At 37.3% G+C, this 22,897-nt stretch overlaps 1 protein-coding gene across 1 annotated transcript in view; it reads right to left on the reverse strand.

Annotated features, from left to right (window-relative positions):
• LOC140171272 (aldehyde dehydrogenase 1A1-like) overlaps window positions 1-22,897 on the reverse strand; it is a 41,662-nt gene that overhangs the window by 16,870 nt on the left and 1,895 nt on the right. The window contains exons 2-4 of the mRNA XM_072194502.1: window positions 5,420-5,482; window positions 3,652-3,756; window positions 2,223-2,363 (exon numbers count right to left, since the gene is read on the reverse strand). Of these exons, the coding sequence (XP_072050603.1) occupies window positions 2,223-2,363; window positions 3,652-3,756; window positions 5,420-5,449 (276 nt within the window). The 5' untranslated portion in view covers window positions 5,450-5,482. The remainder of the gene's footprint in view (window positions 1-2,222; window positions 2,364-3,651; window positions 3,757-5,419; window positions 5,483-22,897) is intronic.

Here is a 22,897-nt window from a genome sequence, read left to right on the forward strand (position 1 = left end):
ATGATCAAGACTTGACTTTTTTAGGAGAGGAACGATCCGAGCACACTTAAGGGATGCAGGGAATACACCAGATGACAGAGATTCATTTACAATTCTCTTGATCACAGGGAGAAGGTCATCACGGCATAGTCTAAAAACGCTAGCCGGGGATGGATCGAGTGGGCAAGAAGTGATCGAGGATGATTTGATCATCTTAAGGACATCTTCTTCAGTCACGGTGGTAAAATCACAAAGTGAACTATCACAAGACTCATTGAGTTGCACAGATATAGATGATGTGCTATTTGCGTCAAGTCCATTTCGAAGCTTGTTGATTTTGTCGCTGAAAAACTTCGCGAATGAATTGGCTAAGTCTTTTGCGTCTTCATGGTCGGGAAGATTACAAGTTGACTTTGGTGTAGATAATTTGTCAACCACACGGAATAGATCACGCTGATTAGCCTCTATAACTTGGTTGCTGTGATATTCAGTTTTTGATCTTTCAAGGAGAAGTTTGTATTCCTCACATTGCTCTTCATACAACTCTTTTTATGAACGGTGAGATCAGTTTGCAACCACTTGCGCTCGCGACGCCGGCGTTCTTGTTTTGCGGCTCTTAGCGAGTCGGTATACCACGGTGCATGAGGACGCAATATCACAGTTCGATCCACCTCAGGGGCGTGAACATCAAGAGTATTAGATAAGGTATTGTTGTATCCGCTGATCATTTCCTCAAGACCCTTTACAGAAGACATAGTCTCCAATGAAGACTGGATATCTTGGCGAAATTCCGCGTCAATTATGTTTCGAATAAGACGGGATTTTACTCGCTTGGTACAAGGTCCTGGACGAATGATCTTTACAATGCATTTGATGACAAAATGATCCGATGGCAAACACTTTTCAACCTTATGAGAGGTAACAAGATCGGAATCTATTCTGGAGATCAATAGGTCAAGCATATGCCCTGCAATGTGGGTTGGTTCAGTGATGTGCTGCTGCAAGTTGTGAATGTCTAAGATGTTAAGGAAAGTAATAGTGTCACGATCTTCTGGTATATCAAGATGGATATTAGAATCACCGGTGATGAGTAGGTTTTCAGCACTGAGTGACTCGAGAAGTGATGATATCTCTTCGAAAAACATGGGGGTGCTGAGCTTGTTCTGGTTTTGGACGGTATATTACAAGAAGTTGAAGACAAGTGGATGCGGACGTAATGCGAAGATTCATATACTCCATTGATTTAAATTCAAACGTGTCCTTAACACTAAATTTCAGCCCGTCACGAATGAGAACAGCTAGTCCTCCACCTCTACCATTTTGACGATGGGCGTGGTGAAAGTGATAATTTGGCAAGGTATTTTGAATGTCGGCGATGGCACGGTTATCTCTTTCGGTACCTGTCAACCATGTTTCCGTCAAAGCCAAAATATCAATTTGATTGCTGATTACATAATCACATACGGCGGTTGATTTGTGTTTCGCCTTAACAGATCTTGCGTTCCAACATGTGAAGCGAATTCCAGAGGCATTATGGGTACGCTGCACACCACTTCTGGGAATTTCAACAAGATTGGATTTATTAACTCCAGAAGTATTTACCGTCGTGCATTTCGGGATTCTATTTGTAATAGTTCTGGTAATCGATTTTTTCTTGTGACGACCAGATCTACATCCACGAGGAGATTTCCATTGTGAAAGTCTCGCATAATCATTGTTTATCACACCCTTCCGTGCGGAACGAATAGGCGCTGATTTAAACAGGAAAGGGCGCATAGCAGTAACAAATATATTCACAGGTTAAAGTAACAGTTACAAAATAACAAATCGATGACATCGGAACAGAATTCAGCACAGATGTACCGCTGTAGTTTTCAATATTGTTAAATAGACAATGATATGAAAAACACAAAGTCATAAAATACAGCGAGATTTGTAAAATCAAGTTCAATCGGAGTACACTATTTAGATCACAGGTTACTTACGAATACTGTATCATACAGGATCGTACAAACGAGTTATAGCAAACGTGATATTGACGATGAATTTTCAGAGCTACTTTTTACTGCTGCAGTTCGAGATCAGCGCCATTTACATAATCACATACGGCGGTCCTAAGGGTGGCGCACAGGCACGTGCTCCCCCCTCTGCCCCCGTCGCTACGCCACTGAAAAAATAAGCAACAGAAAAATAAAGGTTGACACAACAACAAAGAAAAAGCAAATAATTCATTGGCTACGTACCGCAAGATATTTGGCATCTCTTTCAATCAGGCCTGCTAGTTTATTGATAAGACGCCCTCTCTGTGAGGCATCCATACGTCTCCATGGTGATCCTAATTTGAATGCTTCACGAGCTGCTTTAACGGCTAAATCTACATCAGCCTTCGCCAATAAAACATAAAACCAATGTGTAATTATTTTTATTGGTAATACGGTAAATATTGCAAGGATATCATAACAGAGCATTCTAAAAAAGAATTTCTACTGTAGTCATGAAATTATTGCCATCATTATTCCTATTAGAAAAAAATTCTCAACAAACTACCTTGCTTAGAATGTTCAATGTTCAATCGTTTCATCAGCTGGAGGATTTCCGATAAAGGTATATCGAAACGCCTCGATTGTTCAACAGGAAAATTTTTAAAGGGGACACATAAGGATATAAAAGTATTATGAAGTATAAGAATACATAAAAATAAAGTGGCCTTGTATATGAATTGAACATTCAATTTCTCGCAGTTGCTTTCCAATCCGCCCACACGTCACCCGTACACTGATGAGGATATGCCATTCTATTTTATTCTTCCCTATAGAGCTATACATTATCTGAACAGTGCTGGTAAACATCCGAGCAATACCGCACAGCGTCATCATCCCTATATATTCGTGTCACTGTAATTCGTGTCAAAAATTGCCGTGATAGTACGGCGAATCCTCTCGTTTTTCAAAAGCTACGCATGGCGATTTTGTTCGAGATAGGCCGAGCGACTCAGGCTAAGCATACCATTTACACGATATGAGATACCACAGAGTTTCTATTCTACACGTTTTTTACGATTTACGCATGCTCAGTACCCCATATAATGTTGCCATTACAAGAAAATTCGATTTGTTGTTAGGTAAAACCCAGGTTTGAGAATTATAATCATATAAAGCTCAGATCCACGTGCTGTATATAATATTAAATCACAAGTCTATAATACAATGCACTATATCGAGACACTATGCAACTTTCTTTATCTGCGTCAATAATAGAATATTGATTTAAATAGAATTGAATACATCTCTACATTTTGAGTTTGTACTTCAGCACTGAGTGATCTAGCGATCGATTCCTAGGCAATCAGATAGGACTACTTTTCTTGCGTGCTTGGTGAAATACCAATCGCCCGTCGCTCACCAACGGAGTATTAAATTGCAGGGAAAAATATTTATAATACAGGGTGTCGACACTGTATACCGTTGAAGATGTAAACCAAAGACCTTCAAAGTACTAGTGTCTAACAACGGAGTAATGTACTGTTTATGCCACACGTTCAAATATACATATATCATAAATGTTTGCCCCTTTGAAATATATGTTGTTTAATTTAACCCTCACTTCAAGATAGTCCACCCTATCATTTAAATTAAAATTCAATGTTTCTGACCCAACTGGTTCTTAACTTACCTTGTCGGCTTCCTGCACATTACAAATCTTCTCAGCAGTCGTAGGGTTAATGGTTGTGAAAGAGTTGCCACTTACTGAGTTGACAAACTCATTGTTGATAAAGAGCTGTGCACAATCAAAAAATAACTTGAGTTTAAATTTAAAACAATTTCTTATAATTATCGTTGATTGCGTTTTTGGCTCAGCTAACTATATGTAATCAGGCCAGAATTAGCAAAGACGAAAATCGGGGGTGAGGCAAAAGTTTTAATTGCATTTTCACAGTATTCAAAGCTTGCTAGGTAAAATATCATTTGACGGTGATTTTTTTATATGACCATAAATATATACAATCATTTAGACTAAAAAATAAAATGCACTGATTTGAAATGTTACTTTAATCCAGCGTACACAAAAGAAACTTCGCGCGATGTCGCCAGGTCTGAACGCTGTACCGGCGTCAGCTGAATTCGAGTACGCTTATAGGGCACAGGCATTGGAAATTCCAATCTGTTTATTTATTATTCTGTGTTTTTTACATTGATTCGGAACATTTCGAAGTATGTTAGTTTGACATTCACTCATTTATGAAAAATAGGCATCAACATAGTGAATTCAGTGAAGCACCATGATTTATTATGGCAGTAACACACCAAGATACTCTAAAATGCCATTGTTATTTCTTACGTCAACACTGACTTCTACGTAAAAGCCAATTGTTAAGATAAATTGTAGGCCTATATATTACTGTTATGACGCTATTTGCTTTCCATAGCTAATTTAAATATATCGCTCCGCGGCTCCGTCTCCTCAATTACCACGGCCTATTATTCGTGGTAGAAGACAGCCAGCCACAGCCGAGGAAGGAGCTAAGCATATTTACTCATCTATAATATCACTTTGTTGATGAGAAATTAAAGTTTATTTGTGAAGTTATATTTTGCTCTCCGTTTGTTTCTGTTTGAGTCTTTCCCCGTCTCAGATGGAAGATCCATTGGCCATGTATTTGGTTTAATTTATATTAATCAGATAACTGGTTAGTGGATCTTCACATCAATTCTGAGTCATATTATTACTGTAGATACATGAAACTGGAATCTGGTCAACCAACGTTTGCTTTAAAATTGGATCGATATGGGCCCCTATTCTGCGTAACGCATCCAATTTGATCATTATTATGTTTTAGGTTCAAATTTTCACACACTTGGATTCATCATACTAATTACAAAAATTGGCACTTCATTTAGTGGTGTGAGATCTGTCATACACACAATGTAAATGCTAATAGAGATTCAAGTAAAGACGTAGATAAAACTCTGCTTGTGTTCGAAGGTAGCCTCAAGCATATGGATCTTTGCAAAGAATATACACAATGTGAGTATTATGTTTGTAAGCACTTATATATAGGTTAGTAGGCCACTAAGTCTCTTCTTTTGGATGGATGTCATTCAAAATACATTTTTCAAGGACTCTTAACTTAATTCCGTAATAAAGATATAACTTTAACCTAGGGCAATGCAGTACGTCTAACAATATTTTTAGACTTAAAATTACATACTAAGTATTTGATTATCATGTTACATACATAGTAACCCACAAAAAAGATTGTGTAAATAAGGCAATGAATAATTTATATGTCTGAGATGTAGAAGACATCGCCAGAACTGCACTGATTTCATATGTTTGGTACGGTTTGAACATTATTGCAATTTGGTATATAAAGGTAAAAACAATTATTAGAATATTGTCCATAGTAATATATTAGAATTATGCTAGATATTGACATTACCTGTGTGTATTTCACTTCTGGCAAAGACATGGTGATATTAAAGCTGTTAGACTCAAAGGCAACCTATACAGAAAAAAAACTGTTATAGGGAGTTTGATAAAATCATATCGATATAGCACGAAATCAAAGGTCGAATAGTAGCCATGACCCAGCATATGATTGACGAAACTAACTAAGCAAATTTAAATAACACCTGTATCGATATTTACGATAAGCGAGGCGACATAATAACCACTATTCCGATTTATTTGCCCTTTTCCGTCGGACTTTTTATATTATGACCACTGGAAGCGTGGCGCTGTGATCGTGAATATAACAGTGTGGTATAAAAAGGACATTTCGTAATCCACAGCCTCATCCGCCACTTTTTTCAAAAAAAAGTTGAGATTTTTATATCACTGGAAACCTCTGGCTACATAATATTTATGTACCAAACATTTCTTGTAGATTAATTCGTTTAGTAAAAAATCGTCAAATTTGAACAGTCATGACAGTGGCCTCTAGAGCGGAGTGTAATACACATAATCATGCATAACTCGCAAACGCAAAATCGCAATCAACTAAAATTTTGGGAATAAGCTTTTTTCGTGGATATCTACTGAAAAATGTCATAAAAGGAGGATGTTAGAATCACGAAATCCACCTTTAAATTGTCATACTCCAATGAAAAAAATCATAAAATATGTTATCTGAACAACACATTCCTCTAAAACTATTGCCGTTCGAACACTGTCAAGATTTTGCGTAAAGTTTTTGAAATACAGCACTCGGATACGGCGACGTAATCATGGTAATAGAAAAAGTTAGATGTAGGGCAAACTGTAAAACCGCTAACTGTCCTATACTACCGCCTATATATATTATTAAAGTGTTAACACTGTGGTGTCGCATATACGAGCGTACATTGACGCTTTTCATTGGTGCTCTCCGGATGCAATTATTGTGGTTGCACTTTGAAAAGAAGATGTTTTATAGGTCAAATTTATTACGTTGGATATCCAATTTTATACCACAATCCATCATTTTATTTGATGCTTAATAAACTTATTCATGTTGTCTTGTCAAAAGTAAAACAGAATTTTGCCTTAAGATATTATGTGGATTACATTGAAAAGTAGGTCAATAGATGTAGAAACTTAAAATACTTCATACAATTCTGTGTCTCTATTTGAAGCCTAAACTCGAAGATGAATTATTAATGTAAAATCGTGCTACAGATGTAAATTGGTCTCTATTGAAATTGAGAACCTTAAGGGTATGCACTATTTTGGTGAAGGAAATGTGGAAATTAAATAATGCTAAATTATTTAATCAAATTCAACGAGCTGGTTTACCACTTTCTTTTCAAGTTTCCATTCCCTTAGTTTTTCCGGTCGTTATACATATTTACTTTTTATACAAATCTGTGCCTTAAATAACAGATCTTACCAGAACTATCAATCAAAAGAGAACTAATATTGTTTCGATCGCCTTAAGTTAATAAATTAAATTTCATTCTAGACCGTCTCATATTTCCTGTTCATGTAAAATGGAATAATGATATCTCGTTTCATCGAGATCTAATGCAAACTGTTTCTCAACCAATAACAAACACAATTGAAAGCAATTATATTGAAGTACAAAAGAAATACCGTTTTGTTTACGTTAAGGAAAATCATAACAATAATTCGTACACAATTGTTATAGCAATTGATACGGAAATACTATTAACTGGTTTGATTTGGTACATTTTACTGAAAGCTTACCGCCTATATAAGTGTTGCGCCACTGTAGTTGAACTACAGTGTGATTTCTTTTTCTTTTATATGCACCGCCTGTCATTGATTAGAAAATCTTAGGTTAAATTAATTTAAAGTGTTATCAGAATAATTGCAGATATGAACCTATGCTGTCAACATTATGACTTATCATGCTCATGTGGCTTGTGAGAAACTTTCATCAGTTGCCATTTTACATTTAGTCATTAATTAAATTATACTGTCACTTGATGTAGAAAAAAGTTTTGAATTATCATTAATGTTATAGAAACACACAAACTCAACAATTCTTCCGATTCGCAATACGGTTACCACTAGCGACCGACATCCCCAGAGCGACCTAGCACATTTATGATGGGGAAAATGTGGATATTCAAAGTCCGCGTAATCTTGGGGAGGCTGTGGATATATAATAATGCAATCCTACCCAAACTGACATGGGAGTTTACCATCTACAACTCTTTACCATCTACTGCACCAAATACTTGAAAAGATGGGCAGGAATAAGCAGATGTACCACCAACAGTGCTCTATACAGAAGCAGGAAGCTACGGGCTTCACCTTAAAAGACTCAGTTCTGTAAAATGCATGCAAGTCAGCAAGCACCATCTGAACAAGTATTCTAATGATGGTACCCTATAGATGGGAAAACACAGACTCTCTACAAAGATTGCCTGCAAAGAAAGCAAAGCAATCAAGGTGGAATGGAGTCAGAGAACTTGAACAAAGGGAGGGACATCTGATACTGAATGAGATGTGTAGAGGTCAAACAGACAGAGCAGGACTTGGTTTCAAAAAGAACCAGAAACTATTAAAGGACATGAAACCCCAAGAACACAGGAAATGCCTCACTAGTCTGGTAAAATATGTAGATGAAGATGACATGCTTGTGTACCTCTATGGTTACGCCAAGCAAGGACAATGGCTCAGATGGGATTCTGCCATGCAAGTAGATACATCCATCTTGGAAGAAGCTCATGTATATATGGACCTCAGATCTCCTATCATTCCATGTCAATGCCATCCACGACCAAATTCCATCACCAGCTAATTTGAGACTATGGGGAAAGACAAACATTGGATCCTGCCATTTATGTCACCATAATAACTGTACTCTATTCCATATCTTAAATGGATGCAACTATTCTCTGCAGAGTGGTAGATACAACTGGAGACATGATCAGCTGCTGTAGCAAATGGCATAATGCCTTCATTGAAGAGGCAAATCAGAAGTTGTACATCCCTCCAGAAGATACCAACTATATGATTACTATCAAATTCCGCACTGCAGATGGTTTAACTTACCGGAATCCAGAACTGCCTCTTCCAAATAGAGATACAAAAAATCTCTTACAGAAGGCAACTGACTTGGAATTCCTGATAGATGAGGAACATAAGCAAGTAGTATTTTCTCTCATAATCACAGAGACTATGGGGCATTGACTTGGCACGCTGGTTTACGCCACTCATACCAGCTGTTCCTAGCCTGAAAGTAAGACGGAGTGCCAAATCTCTGATGATGGTTTAATTACATCATAGTGCAGTTTTGTCCACGGCAAATTCACCGTGACCTTTTCAGCCATAAACCCGCTTAGTGAAGATAAAACCGAAATATGCAGTACTAAATCATTATAGTAATCGATTGTCCAATGCAAATTTCTTACCACGTGATAATTATTATAATGGAGTGCTCATCTGTGATATAAGGCTCCAAGGGTGACTGCGCTGCTGCTTAACCAATGAATTACGGATGTTGTGGATGACAATGATGGGTGCATGAAATGATTATGCAAGATTGGTAATATGTTTGTAGGGCTGTCCCTTCACCCCTGCCACTGTTTATCAGGACTGTGGCAAAGAAAACATTTACGAACATTTGCGATTTAGCATTTGGTCTGTTTTTTTACCCAAGTTAACCCTATTTTTAGCCCATTTTTAGCCCATTTTTAGCATTAAATATTCTCGCGCCTCTCGCCATAAGAAAATAATGTGTATCGATATCGATACATTAACTGCCATGCTGTAGGTGTATTGAATCACTGTTTCTAAACAATTTTTGCCTTTGTGTATTAATTTTATCCCCCGGTTTTGTTCTCATATTGGCTTATAATGGTTAAAATGTTACTCATTTTGAAAATCAAAGATAAATTAATGAAAATCTTACCTGCTTTACGACACACAAAAACTAGCAACTAATGTTTTTCTCGCATGGTTCCAATGTCATACATTATTATGTTTTGATGGATCCAAGTTGTGATAATATTGGATCCAAAACATAATAATGATAAAATTGATGCTTTACGCCCAATATTTATTGGTCTCGCTATGAGTTTTAAAATATTGGACTCGACTACGTCTCGTCCAATATTTTAAAACTCATAGCTCGACCAATAAATATAGGCTTAACCGATCCAATTTTATATCACACTATATATAATGATACAGAATACGTAGAAGGCAAAAAAAAAAACATGTTTGTTTCCTGTATCAGGTCTAAAAAGTCAAATGCGAAATGCGTTTTCTTTTTTTTTTAAATCCATGTCTTCAAATGAATCAAAGATAAATTAATGAATTTAAATCTATATAAAGTTATTCCCTCACAGCATATTTGCGCTTTGGATACAGTCTTTCTTTTCGCCACTGCTTCTTGGTTTTTAATTTCTGTTCACGTGGTGTCAGTGCTCATTATTATACAGAATACGTAAAAGGCAAAAAAAAAAACCATGTTGGTTTCCTGTATCAGGTCTAAAAAGTCAAATGCGAAATGCGTTTTCTTTTTTTTTAAATCCATGTCTTCAAATGAATCAAAGATAAATTAATGAAAATCTTACCTGCTTTACGACACACAAAAACTAGCAACTAATGTTTTTCTCGTATGGTTCCAATGTCATACACACTATATATAATTATACAGAATACGTAAAAGGCAAAAAAAAAAAAAAAAACATGTTTGTTTCCTGTATAAAAAGTCAAATGCGAAATGGGTTTTCTTTTTTTTTTTTAATCCATGTCTTCAAATGAAAAAAAAAACAACCCTTTTGTGCTGGAAATTGGAATTGGAATTTGCAGTGGGTCTCTCCGACACACACCAAAAAAAAATCAAATTTCTTCATATTCAAAAATATACATGATCCCCTTTCAACCTGGAGATTTAAAAAGGTATTAAAAAATGTGCGATGTTTTCTCCAGTAGTTTGTCATTACGTTCGTTTGTGGTCTAATGTGTAAATGTTTACTCCAGTAGTGTTTTATGTTATTTTTTGCGAATTTTCCGGGTTTTTGTTGTTGTTTTTTCTTTGAAAGTGAAAAAAAATCTAATGCGCAAAATAAGCCGTTAAAAACGTAATGCGCGCTACAGGAAACAAACGTGTTTTTATTTATTTTTTGCTTAACAAGAATGTGATTTATTTGATTTTCCGCTCCAAAGAATACTACCACAGTATATTTCTTTATGTTTCAAGTTCAGGGCGAAGTTCAAAGTAAAACTGGTGATCTGTACAATTTCTTTACAGAGATCACACCACTTAAATCAAGTTCAACCATATCTGACTGAAGAAATTTCAACAAGTAGTGTTTCCATTCATAAGTCAACAGATATGACATCGTTAATGAAAAGTACATGACGATTGCGCACATTACGCGTGTTCACAGTGGAGTGGGAATAGATGTCATGAATATACGGTACTTTTAGTATGGTCGTTGGACATTTTGACCCGGAAAAAATTGGTAAAAAGCTGATTTTTGCACCAGACAAGCAGAATACATCATAAAACATTATATCCAAAATCCGAAGAAATCCTCCTTGGGGAATTTGTTTTATCCAAGATGGCCGCCAAAATGGCTGCCACAACATATAATTAGCTGTATCTTAGCTTCTAAAGCAGATATGATGATGATTTTAGTGTCTTTGAATAGGTTTAAGAGGTCAAAGAATTCAAATGTGTACAAATCTAACACACTGATGTCTTCAATCACACTGAAATCCAAGATGGCCACCAAAATGGCCGCCACAACATATAATTAGCTGTATCTTTGCTTCTAAAGCAGATATGATGATGATTTTAGTGTCTTTGAATAGGTTTAAGAGGTCAGAGAATTCAAATTTGTACAAATCTAACACACTGATGTCTTCAATTACACTGAAATCCAAGATGGCCGCCAAAATGGCCGCCACCACCACGTGTTATGTTTAGGTATATTTTGGCTTATGAAGCAGATATGATAATGATTTTAGTGTCTTTGAATATGTTTTAGGTGACGCAGAAGTCAATTTTGTATTTATCTAAAGTACTTAGTCAAGTCTTCACTCACACTGTAATCCAAGATGATCCTCAATATGGCTAAAATCAAACATGCTTAACTGTATATCTCAGCTTCTGAAACCAATATAATGATGATTTTCATCTTTGAATAGGCTTTTAAGAAAATGTAGGTTTTAGGGGTTGCAGATTTCAATGTTGCAATTACTTAAAACACGGAAGTAAGTGCTCAGTAACAATAGAATCCAAAACAGGTGCCACCACATGATTTTCTATATATCAGTTTCTGAAGCAAAAGTAGCCATCTTCGACTTCATCTGCAAGTATAATCACCTCAGCGTTTTGGCAATTTTCTCCTCTGCAATCTCCACAAGCTGTGACACATTTAAATCGCTTTTTGCGACAGGAACATCCGTTATTTCCACAAGGACTCCTGGAGGATAGTTTACATTTGTATCATACAAACTTAAGCAAGCCTTGTGGTGCTGTATCTACATCCGTAAGGACCGGTGCTAGTACGGTGTCAGAGAGTTTCCAACCCCATTGATTTGGATCCAAGTTATTGTTTGTGAGCTTTCTCCAAAGTATGACCTGCAAAAGAACACTCAGACTCTGAAAATACGCTGCTCTTTTTAACTAGGTGGAAGCTTTTGTGGATCAAGTGATGCTTTATTTGATGATACCATCGCCATGAATTAAGCGAACCGCAGACCGTTTAAAGAATCTTCTTCTCTGCCACCGCATAAGACAACAAATAATCTGATGCCATTTGTACCAATCTGTTCTAATGTCGCCTCAGGATCGCTCATCTAGAATGATATCTGCTGCAATTCTTCTTATCTTCTGCAACAAACTTGTCTTTCCATGTCCAAATGTTGCAGAAGTGGAGTCACAACCACTCCATGCATGGATAAACAGGACCTGAGATGGAATGTCAATACTTCACCAACGTTGTTAATAAGGTCTTGAACTTTCTAACCCACCGATATCAGCTATATTCTGGTCCCCAGTGGCACTTTTCTTCCTTGTCTTGAACATTGAAGGAGTCTTGAAGGGTACATTCCACTATCAATGTGTCAGCATTCTCCGGTACTATTGTGCACCATCCATCGACTCAGAAACGAGATAAACTGGCATTTGTTCTTATCATATTCAGCTCACAGAATCTATGAAGGTTCTCATCATGACCAGCAGACCTTCCTCTCGAATGAGAAGAACAACAGTCAGTTTATCTCGCTGCTCAGTCGATACTTGAAAACCAATGGTCAGATCGTGCACAATAGTACTGGAGATCATGATACTTTGATAGTGGAATATACCCTTCAATTTGCAAGACAAGGAAGAGATGTACCTGTAGTAGCAGATGACACAGATATACTTGTCCTTTTGATGTACCACTGAGACCAGACTATGGCTGATCTTATCTACTTCCATTCAGAGAAGAAAGGGTTGGTGGTTTGAAAAGTTCAAGACCTCTTTATCAATGCATGGAGTGGTTGCGACTCAACTTCTGCAACATTTGGACATGGAAAGACAAGTTTGTTGCAGAAGATAAGAAGAATTGCAGCAGATATCATCCTAGATGAGCGATCCTGAGGCGACATTAGAACATATTGGTACAGCTGGCATCAGATTATTTGTTGTCTTATATGGTGGCAGAGAAGAAGATTCTTTAAACGGTCTACGGTTCACTTAATCCATGGCGATGGTATCATTAAATAAAGCATCATTTGATCTACAGCTATCGACAAAAGCTTTCACCTACTGAAAGAGCAGCGTATTTTCACAGTCTGCGAGTTCTTTTACAGGTCATACTTTGGAGAAAGTTAACAAACAATGACTTGAATCCAATTTAAAGCAATGGGGCTGGAAACACTCTGACATAGTTCTAGCACCGGTCCTTACGAATTTAGATGCAGCACCACATAGCTTGCTTAAGCTTGTACGATACAATTGTAAACTTTCCTCCAGGAATTCTTGTGTAAATAACGGATGATCCTGTCGCAAAAATGGACTTAAATGTGTCACAGCTTGTGAAGATTACACAGGAGAACATTGCCAAAACGCTGAGGCCATTATACCTGTAGATGAAAACGAAGACAGCTACTTGTGCTTCAGAAGCTGAGATATATATTCACATGTGGTAGCAGCTATTTGGGATTCTATTGCGACATGCACTTCAGTGTTATAAGCCCGGGTTTTAAGTAATTGCAACAATTCTGTGACCATTATACTGGCTTCAGAAGCCGAGATATTTAGCTAATCATGTTTGATTTTAGCAAATATTGAGGGCCATGTTGGATTGCAGTGTCAGTAAAAACATATACTTATGAAGATAAATACAAAATTGACTCCTAAAACCTATTCAAAGACACTAAAATCATTATCATATCTGCTTCATAAGCCAAAATATACCTAAACATAACACGTGGTGTTGGCGGCCATTTTGGCGGCCATCTTGGATTCCAGTGTGAATGAAGACTTCAGTGTTTTAGATACGTACAAATTTGAATTCTTTGACCTCTGAAATATATTCAAGGACACTCAAATCATAATCATATCTGCTTCAGAAGCGGAGATATATCTAATCATATGTGGTGGTGGCCATTTTGGCGGCCATCTTGGATTTCAGTGTAATTGGAGACATTAGTGTGTTAGATTTGTACAAATTTGAATTCTTTGACCTCTTAAACCTATTCAAAGACACTAAAATCATCATCATATCTGCTTTAGAAGCTAAGAAACAGCTAATTATATGTTGTGGCGGCCATTTTGGCGGCCATCTTGGATTTCAGTGTGATTGAAGATATCAGTGTGTTAGATTTGTACAAATTTGAATTCTTTGACCTCTTAAACCTATTCAAAGACACTAAAATCATTATCATATCTGCTTTAGAAGCTAGGATACAGCTAATTATATGTTGTGGCGGCCATTTTGGCGGCCATCTTGGATAAAACGAATTCCCCAAAGAGGATTTTTTCGGATTTTGGATATGATGTTCTATGATATATTCTGCTTGTCTGGTGCAAAAATCAGCTTTTTACCAATTTTTTCCGGGTAGCCACTGTTTTCCTCTTCAACGACCATACTATTTGGGGTATAGGCCTAAACACCATACAGTCGTGTCTTGAAGCTAAGGACTCGGACTCGGACCCCAAGGACTCGAGGACTCGGCTTTGAGTCCTCCTCGAGTTCGACCAAATTGGGTCTTTTTTTTAATTTTTCAAGCCGGTTTTCAATTGATCATTATAATCTCAACCAAATAGACGACAGTTAAAGTCATTCATCAGTTATATACCTGCTGATGTGTGGGACTTTCTGTACTACTTTAATGGCGTCATAATGGCAAGGAGCTTTCTTAGCCGCACGGAATCCATACCATACGATTGGGTTTGAATGCACAAATTTTAGTGCAAACATATGCATTTTTGAGGATGAGGATGAGTACAAGCCGCTAATCCCAGAATCAAAAGTTGCAATTTTAACGATTCAATTGTGCCTGTTACATTGTGTGCTTTATTGATTGGCCTGTGGTGCTATATGCAATAGACAATGCGTTTCCATTGAAAATCGTTAAAATTGCAACTTTTGATTTTGGGGTTTGAGGGTTTGAAGGCGCATATCTAGATCAATTCTTGTTCGATTTTCACGAACAGGGTTTCAAATGAGAAAGCGAAGTCCAATCAATAAGATGTATAGGGGAGAGTGGGGTAAGTTGAGCCAGGGGGTATGTTGAGCCACCCCCTCTAGAAAGAAAATTAAAAACTTATCTTACTTTACAGTTCCACTTATTTGTATATGACATAACAGAGGCTTCTCAAGTGTAATATGGAATCACTTGCACATAGGGTAAGAAAGCTGCATTAGAAAGTTCATTTTTCGCACTTTTGTTGAACTTTTGGCAAAAACCAATTTTTTTAATGTTTCACCCAGAAAGAAAAAGGCTAAAATGATAGCATTTTGGGTATTGAGGATGTGATATATGAACACTATTTTAGAAACTATTTACAACAGTAACACGTTTTAGTCAGACGAGAGACTTGGTTGTTGACAAAAAGGGTCATATGGGGTAAGTTAAGCCACAGGCCATGGGGCAAGTTGAGCATAGGAAATTTCCCCATTTTTTTTTTCAAAGTAAAATCTTGTCAGAAATTACTTGTATGCAATATTTAGATCAAACTGCTTCTATATCAAACTATTTTTCGAAATAAATACCTGAAAACAACAATTTAAAAAAAAGGCAAAATTGAATTTCACAGCTATGGCATATACTGTGCATTTCTATGGTGGCTCAACTTGCCCCCGCGACTGGCTCAACTTACCCCACCGTTGGGGTAAGTTGAGCCAATTTGCAAATGATTTTTGGCGTCTCACTGTGCGAAAGTGCAAAATATTGATTACAATTTTGTGGTATCATAACCAAGTAAACATACATATGTTTCATTTGTAACACTGCATTTGGGTCCTGCTTTATTTATTTGAGCGTAGTGAAAGTAAATGTGAAAAGTGGCTCAACTTACCCCACTCTCCCCTAATGAACAGCAAACTATAACTGACGACTTTCTTTTTGTGCCTGATGGTGTATAAACCCACACGATGTGCTTACAGAGGTGGGAAATATCTTTCTTTAGCAAACTATATTATAGTCGGATAGAACATGCTTGAGAGTGTAAAGTCAGGTATGACTAACATTTTTTGTTTTAATATAGTCTTTGTCAAAGACTACTCGCGATTTAGGGGACACGAGTCACGAGTCACAAAGCGCGATGCCCCACGAATAGCGAGCGGAGCGTTTTTCAGGTTTTGACCCCTGTGGAGGCAGAGGCTATTTTAGAAGAAAAAAGTCACTGCACGTTAGCAAACGTAAAATCTAAAAAGATCAGCTAGCGGATACAACCTTGAGGGGAAGGGGTTGCTGGGAGAGGGGTTGTATTCCCTCGAGTTCTTTTACAAACCACGCGTTAAAATCACGCATTTTACTGACTCATTTTTGACGTTAAGGGCTTAGAGCTGATAGCACATTACTCAGATATACCAAATTGCATTCTGAGTACGAGGAATAGCCTTAACTGATATCAAACAATTTTGAATTTTTGAAATTTGCGATATAATACAAATTTTATGACAAATCATTAAATAAAAAATTATATTTTTGACATTTAACAGTCCTCAAAGTAAAGTTTATCAATCAAATGATATGCAGTTAAAGTTGAAAATCGATACATGTCTGGTTCACTAATGTATTTCACTAATTCATTTAATTGACCTGTCATTATTTTTAATTACCTACAGCTCCATGAATGTACAGACTAGGATCATTAATGTCATTAAGTTTATGGTATTGATGGTATTGGTATGCAAACACGAATACAAACTCTGTAGAAATGCATACAATGCACACGGGTGCCTACAATGGCACGAAATTAATATCTGTAAAATGTAATAATAATAAAAAAATTCCTTTGATTTACTTAGAAGGGTAGGTTTCATTGTCATTCTATTTAATTGAATTGTCATTTTTGATAACTCCATAACAGTACACAGAACCTCTTTAGTAAATGTTGAATGAAATGCTCACGTGTCCCTATCATCTCTTAAGGGTAGACGAGGTATTGTTGGTCGAATCAACCTAAAATCGATTTTCATTATCTAGATCAATATATTATTGAAAAATAACACCTTGATGTTTTGCAAAAGTTCATTCTGCAAATCATATACTTTGCAAACTTGCTTAATTTATTGTTGTTAATGAGTTATGTACGTTTTACAAAAGTGTTGTTTCAGCCCTCTTTACAACGTAACTCAAGAACCGCAGCACCTATAAAAGTATATCTGTGATATTTTAATTCTTCTACACACTCGCTATGAATTGAGCAATACAGTTTTTGCCAAAGCTCGCTACCATTCGTAAGATGCTGTGAACTACAAAATCACAACAGTTTAAAATAATTAATAACCTTAACCTGTCGCACAGTAATGTAGCGTAAAGTTCTCAAAATGTGATAAGATTTTCTGCAACTTTGTCGGCAAACTGCATAAAAAAGTTGCATACAAATTTCATTACAAAAGATTAAACACACTCTTCATGAACTAAATGTCTATAGCAAAGAACTTTTATAAACACAGAGTGGCATTAGATTACGTAATGCGCTGTTCCTTTGATGCCGACTTCATAAAAGTGGTACCATTGTTTCGAACAAAGGGGTTCCGCCATTAAATCGGTCACTGATCCGACAGGAAATTAACGCTTTACACAATAGGCGAGTATCAATAAGTGACTACTCAACAGTCATGTGTAAGGGCAGTCATGTGTAAAGTGGTGCCACTGTTCTCGCGTATCCCAATGTGTACTTATGCGCAAAGAGCTTTTAAATAGAAATAGAGTCGCAATAGATTATATAATCTTTTGTTCGTTTGATGCCGATTAGAAGTTGCGACAGGCTATTCATAAAAGTGGTACCATTGTTTCGAATAAAGGGGTTCCGCCATTAAATTGGTCACTGATCCGGAATCATATTAACGCTCTACACAACAGGCGAGTATCAATAAGTGACCACACTACAGTCATGTGTAAGGGCAGTCATGTATAAAGTGGTACCATTGTAAGCACGTATCCCAAATGTGTGCTTGTGTGGGTCTGAAGTATATAAGGAGGCTTTAGCTGTCGATGCAATCATCTTTACCACCCACCTGACGTTAGGCGTTTCATTTAAATAAATTGAATGCTCTCGCTGATCGATTACACATTAGAATGTATGAAGGCTGCCATGTCCAGTCCATATATCTATATTACACTATAATGGTAATCGCTATACGTATACATGTAAGTATAACTATAAGTATAGGCCTATAAAGGTTGTTTTTAAGAAATTTCCATTTAATTTTATTTTAAGAAGGAGATTGGTATAGAAATAGTGGCGTGACGGGTACCAAAAGAGGGAAGGGGTTGGGGAGGGGCAGATTCACCTCTGTGATAAGTCTTGGGAGGTGAGGAGGGAGGAAGAGGGGAGGAGGGGATATGGAGAATGAGAGAGGGCTGGAGGAAGGAGAAATAAAAAGATATAATAAAGACAAGTAGATAAATAGAAATATAAGGAAAATGATGGGAATGAGAGAGGGAGGGTGAGAGGGGACAATGAGAGCGAGGGAGTGATAGGCCTAGGAAAGTATAAGTACAGAGAAGGGAAAAGAAAGGAATGATGAATACATTTAATAATAATTATTAGGCCTATATAATAACTAAACACATAACAGCACTGGGCAGCCATTCGATGATGTCAATGCCTTTATTCGTTACGTAATTAAAACGCCCAGTCAGATGTATTTCACACCTACCAAACACAACTCACCCAATTTCGCAAACTGGACGTTGAATGTACACTCTCATGAATATTGATTGGCAACATTTTCCAATATGTCAGCACTCTAATCGGAAACAATAGAACAATAGACCCTGCAGAGCGTTGCTTATGCGCGTCTGAAGTCTATAGAGGAGGCTTTTTCTGTCGATGTACACTTCTTTATCACCCACCTGACCTGACAATACATGTAACAATAATTATTAGGCCTATATAATTATAGAAACTAAAGACATTTCACACATGCCAAACACAAGTCACCCAATTTCGAAAACTGGACGTTGAATGTACACTCTCATGAATATTGATTGGCAACATTTTCCAATATGTCAGCGCTCTAATCAGACACAATAGAACAATGAACGTTGCATCCCGCTGGTTCTATGTGTGTTGTGTGGCCATGGTTTTTAGGTCTTTATACCAATGGATATAAATTAACAATTAATAGAAAAATACACCAGTCTATAGAAAGCCTAAGGGGTTGGAGCAAGTCTAGATAAATGTTTGATAAAGGTTCTGTCAGGCAGGATCGAAATATTTAGGAACCTAATAATTCTTCCAACATGTCAGCGCTTTAATCGGAAACAATAGAACAATAAACCCTGCAGAGCGTTGGTCTATAGTGCTCAACTTAAAACACTAAGATGTTCAGTCCATAACACAACTCATAAACAGGGTGTTTATTTACTACAAGCAATATACAGGGTGAGTCAAAAAAGTGCAATAGTGCAAAGAATCCATCTTTATTTTATAACCAGATTGAACTTTTAGGATTTAAAACACATGATATATTCATTAGTGGCCTTGTGTGAAAAAACGAAGTAATTAGCGCTTACCGTTCTATTTTTATGACACATTTTACAGCGATACTCGATTTTAATGCTTGTCCACGGGACACATATATAAAGTTTGAATGTCAGCACACTCTTTGTTAGGTAGATTTGGAACAACTGCCATTTTCTTCATTGGCACAGAAGTAGAATGGAGCACACTAAGTTTTATTGTCCCTAGTGTTGAGCTGTCTTGTATAAGTCGAAACATTACTTTTATTTGTTGTTATTTTCATATTTACCCTTACATTAAAAATGTTCATTCTCTATAAAAGAAACATAAAAATTTATGGGCGGGTTTTTCAAATTGAAGTGGTGTGAATTAGAAAATATCCAGTATAGGATGGACACATTGCAGGGAATTGAAAAATTAGAGTTGGAGTTGTGTGAGGTTTGAAGGACTTTGTTAGTTTGAACCGAAAAAAATGGTGCCTCGTGAACAAAGAGTTAAAATGGTCATCGCCGTAAAATGACTCATAAAACTCATTAAAGGGTTCACTTTCTTTTTTCACCAAAAAATATTGAGTGTGGCATTTATAAAAAGTTTCGATAATGGGAAAGTTCAACTTGGTTCTTACGTGAATATTGATTCGTTGACCTATTGCACTTTTTTTTATTCACCCTGTATATACATTAATACCCAAATGATTTGATGTGCTCATCATTTAGTGTCTATGTGTTTAGTTTAGCGTTGAAAGTATTTACCTCTATACCTTTACCTTGTAAGCACCTAGAAGAGTTTAAACCGGCTGATTTCACATGCATTTAACAAATGAAAAAAAAAATCAATTTATTTGGTCTTTACTGGTTTCCTTGAGCTTGTTGAGGAAAACTTCTCTTTAAGCCTTTTTCACACTAATTTGGCCATAAATATTGTAAATTTTTTTTATTGGTGTCCCCGGTTGCATATCAGCGGCGATGAGCGGCGATCCATCGCCCCTCATGTCATTTTTCGAGCTGAAACTACAATGCTGGCCATAAATGTTGGGACGGTTTTGATAGGGTTATGTAAATAAGCCCCACTCCCCCGGTCAATGTTGATTGGTGGGGAAGGGGGGGGGGGCTGTTAGAAAAGGGTTTAGGCTTGACACTTCTGTGGCAAAATTGAGTTTGGCAGTCGGACTAATAAATTCTACACGAGCGTGTAGCTTTTGTTTTTCAAAATGTATACTTTCGGGTCGTCTGTAATGTAAAACGTCTGTCATAAATTTATTTTATTTTTAAACCCATATTTATTCATAGATCGTGGGTTATTATACTTCCTGTTATCTTCTGGACTTAACCGTCTCAGCATCGTTGTCAACTGTCTGGGTTAAAGTATACAATAATGATTGCTTTTGTCGCCAATAGGGGCAGTTTACACGCTGCTACTGAATCCAGTTTAATTTATCAACAGGGCTGAAACCATCTCGAATGAATACGCTTGTAATAATCGCATGATATTGCAGGCCTATTGGAATTTAAACCAAGAAGTTTCCGAGAACTCACACCATTGGAAACAATCAATGGTATGACTCGACGCTCTGCGACTCATAGTTCTACATCGTATGGGCATTTTCCCGTCATATATTTTTCGGGTACAGGGCGTTAGTCCGACACGCCGCTAGTCCGACACTCCGCTAGTCCGACACGCCGCTAGTCTGAATCTGAAATGCACTGCACCAGTCCGACACGCCGCTAGTCCGAATCTAAAATACACTCTGCCAGTCCGACACGCCGCTAGTCCGAAAATGAAAACCACTGCGCTAGTCCGAAATTGAAAACCACTGCGCTAGTCCGAATCTGGAAAACACTCCTTCAGTCCGACACTGCGCTAGTCCGAATCTAAAAAACACTGCGCTAGTCCGAAACTGAAAACCATTGCGCTAGTCCGAATTTGAAAAACACTGCGCTAGTCCGAATCTGGAAAACACTCCTTCAGTCCGACACTGCGCTAGTCCGAATCTAAAAAACACTGCGCTAGTCCGAAACTGAAAACCATTGCGCTAGTCCGAATTTGAAAAACACTGCGCTAGTCCGAATTTGAATTGGAGGAAACTTAGCGCTGTAGTTTTCAGTTTCGGACTAGCGCCATGGTTGTCAGTTTCGGACTAGCGCAGTGTCGGACTGAAGAAGTGTTTTCCAAATTCGGACTAGCGCAATGTATTTCGGATTCGGACTAGCGGCGTGTCGGACTGAAAACTGTGTTTTTAGATTCGGACTAGCGGCGTGTCGGACTGTTGCAGTGGTTTTCGTTTTCGGACTAGCGCATGCTTTTTTCGGACAAGCGCCGTACTTTTCATTTTCGGACTGACGCACCTCTAAGTATAGGGAATTTGTGTTGTCGGACTAGCGGCGTGTCGGACTGAGCGGTGCACCCCTATTTTTCAACAACGACAAATGTCGAGAAGACGAACAAATCACTGGTCTAAAGTAACCGGGTTTTTTTATCAGAAAATCGCAACCGATAACGGAAAGTCGCTACGGAGTACCAAAATCGCACGGAATAAAAAAGTTTTATGGATCAGAGGAAAAGGATCAGTTGTCAACATTGATGGTGTTCGTGGTGAAGACAGATATCATACATATTACAAGATAAAACTTGGTTTTTCGCCAAAACCTCCGAAAACATGATTTTTTAAGCGATAAACCAGGTTGCTCGATGGTAAACCAAGTTTCTTGTTTGACAAACCAAGTTTGTTTCAAAACTAACTTTTCAAATCGATAAGCCTTTGTTTTCAAATCCAAAAACCTTGTTCATCAAGGTCGACAAGCAAGGATTATGGTAAACCGAGTATTTCGATCAAAAAAGCAGTTTTCGCGGTCAAAAAACCAAGTTTTGTAAAAACAAATTGCTTCTCAAATAGAGATGCATGGTTTTGGAATTAAATAAATAGGTTTATAGATCAAAAGAACTTGCTCTCTCGCCGAAAAAACAGGTTTCTCTCTTTCATTGTACAACATACGTGCCATAGACGGTATGTGCATAGGCATTGTTGACACAGATCTACTTGGATCCGAATTGATTAATTGGATTCAGAGGGTTTATAGATCACCAGTGCTCCAGATTGAGGAGTAATTTGCACTTTTATTGTGGCCATACAGTTTGATTTTATCGGGATTATTATTCCCTGGATATAACTTTGATTGATTGAAATTATATATTTGATTGCGTTTTTTTGAAAATAAGAACCAGGCTTCTGTATTCGTCCCATGTGTTAAGAATTAATGTCTACGATATGTTGAAAGAGGGCACATTACAGATATATCAGATACGTCATGTTTCAAACTCGCA

The sequence above is a fragment of the Amphiura filiformis genome, chromosome 15 (genome assembly GCF_039555335.1).
Source record: "Amphiura filiformis chromosome 15, Afil_fr2py, whole genome shotgun sequence".
Lineage (NCBI taxonomy): Eukaryota > Metazoa > Echinodermata > Ophiuroidea > Amphilepidida > Amphiuridae > Amphiura > Amphiura filiformis.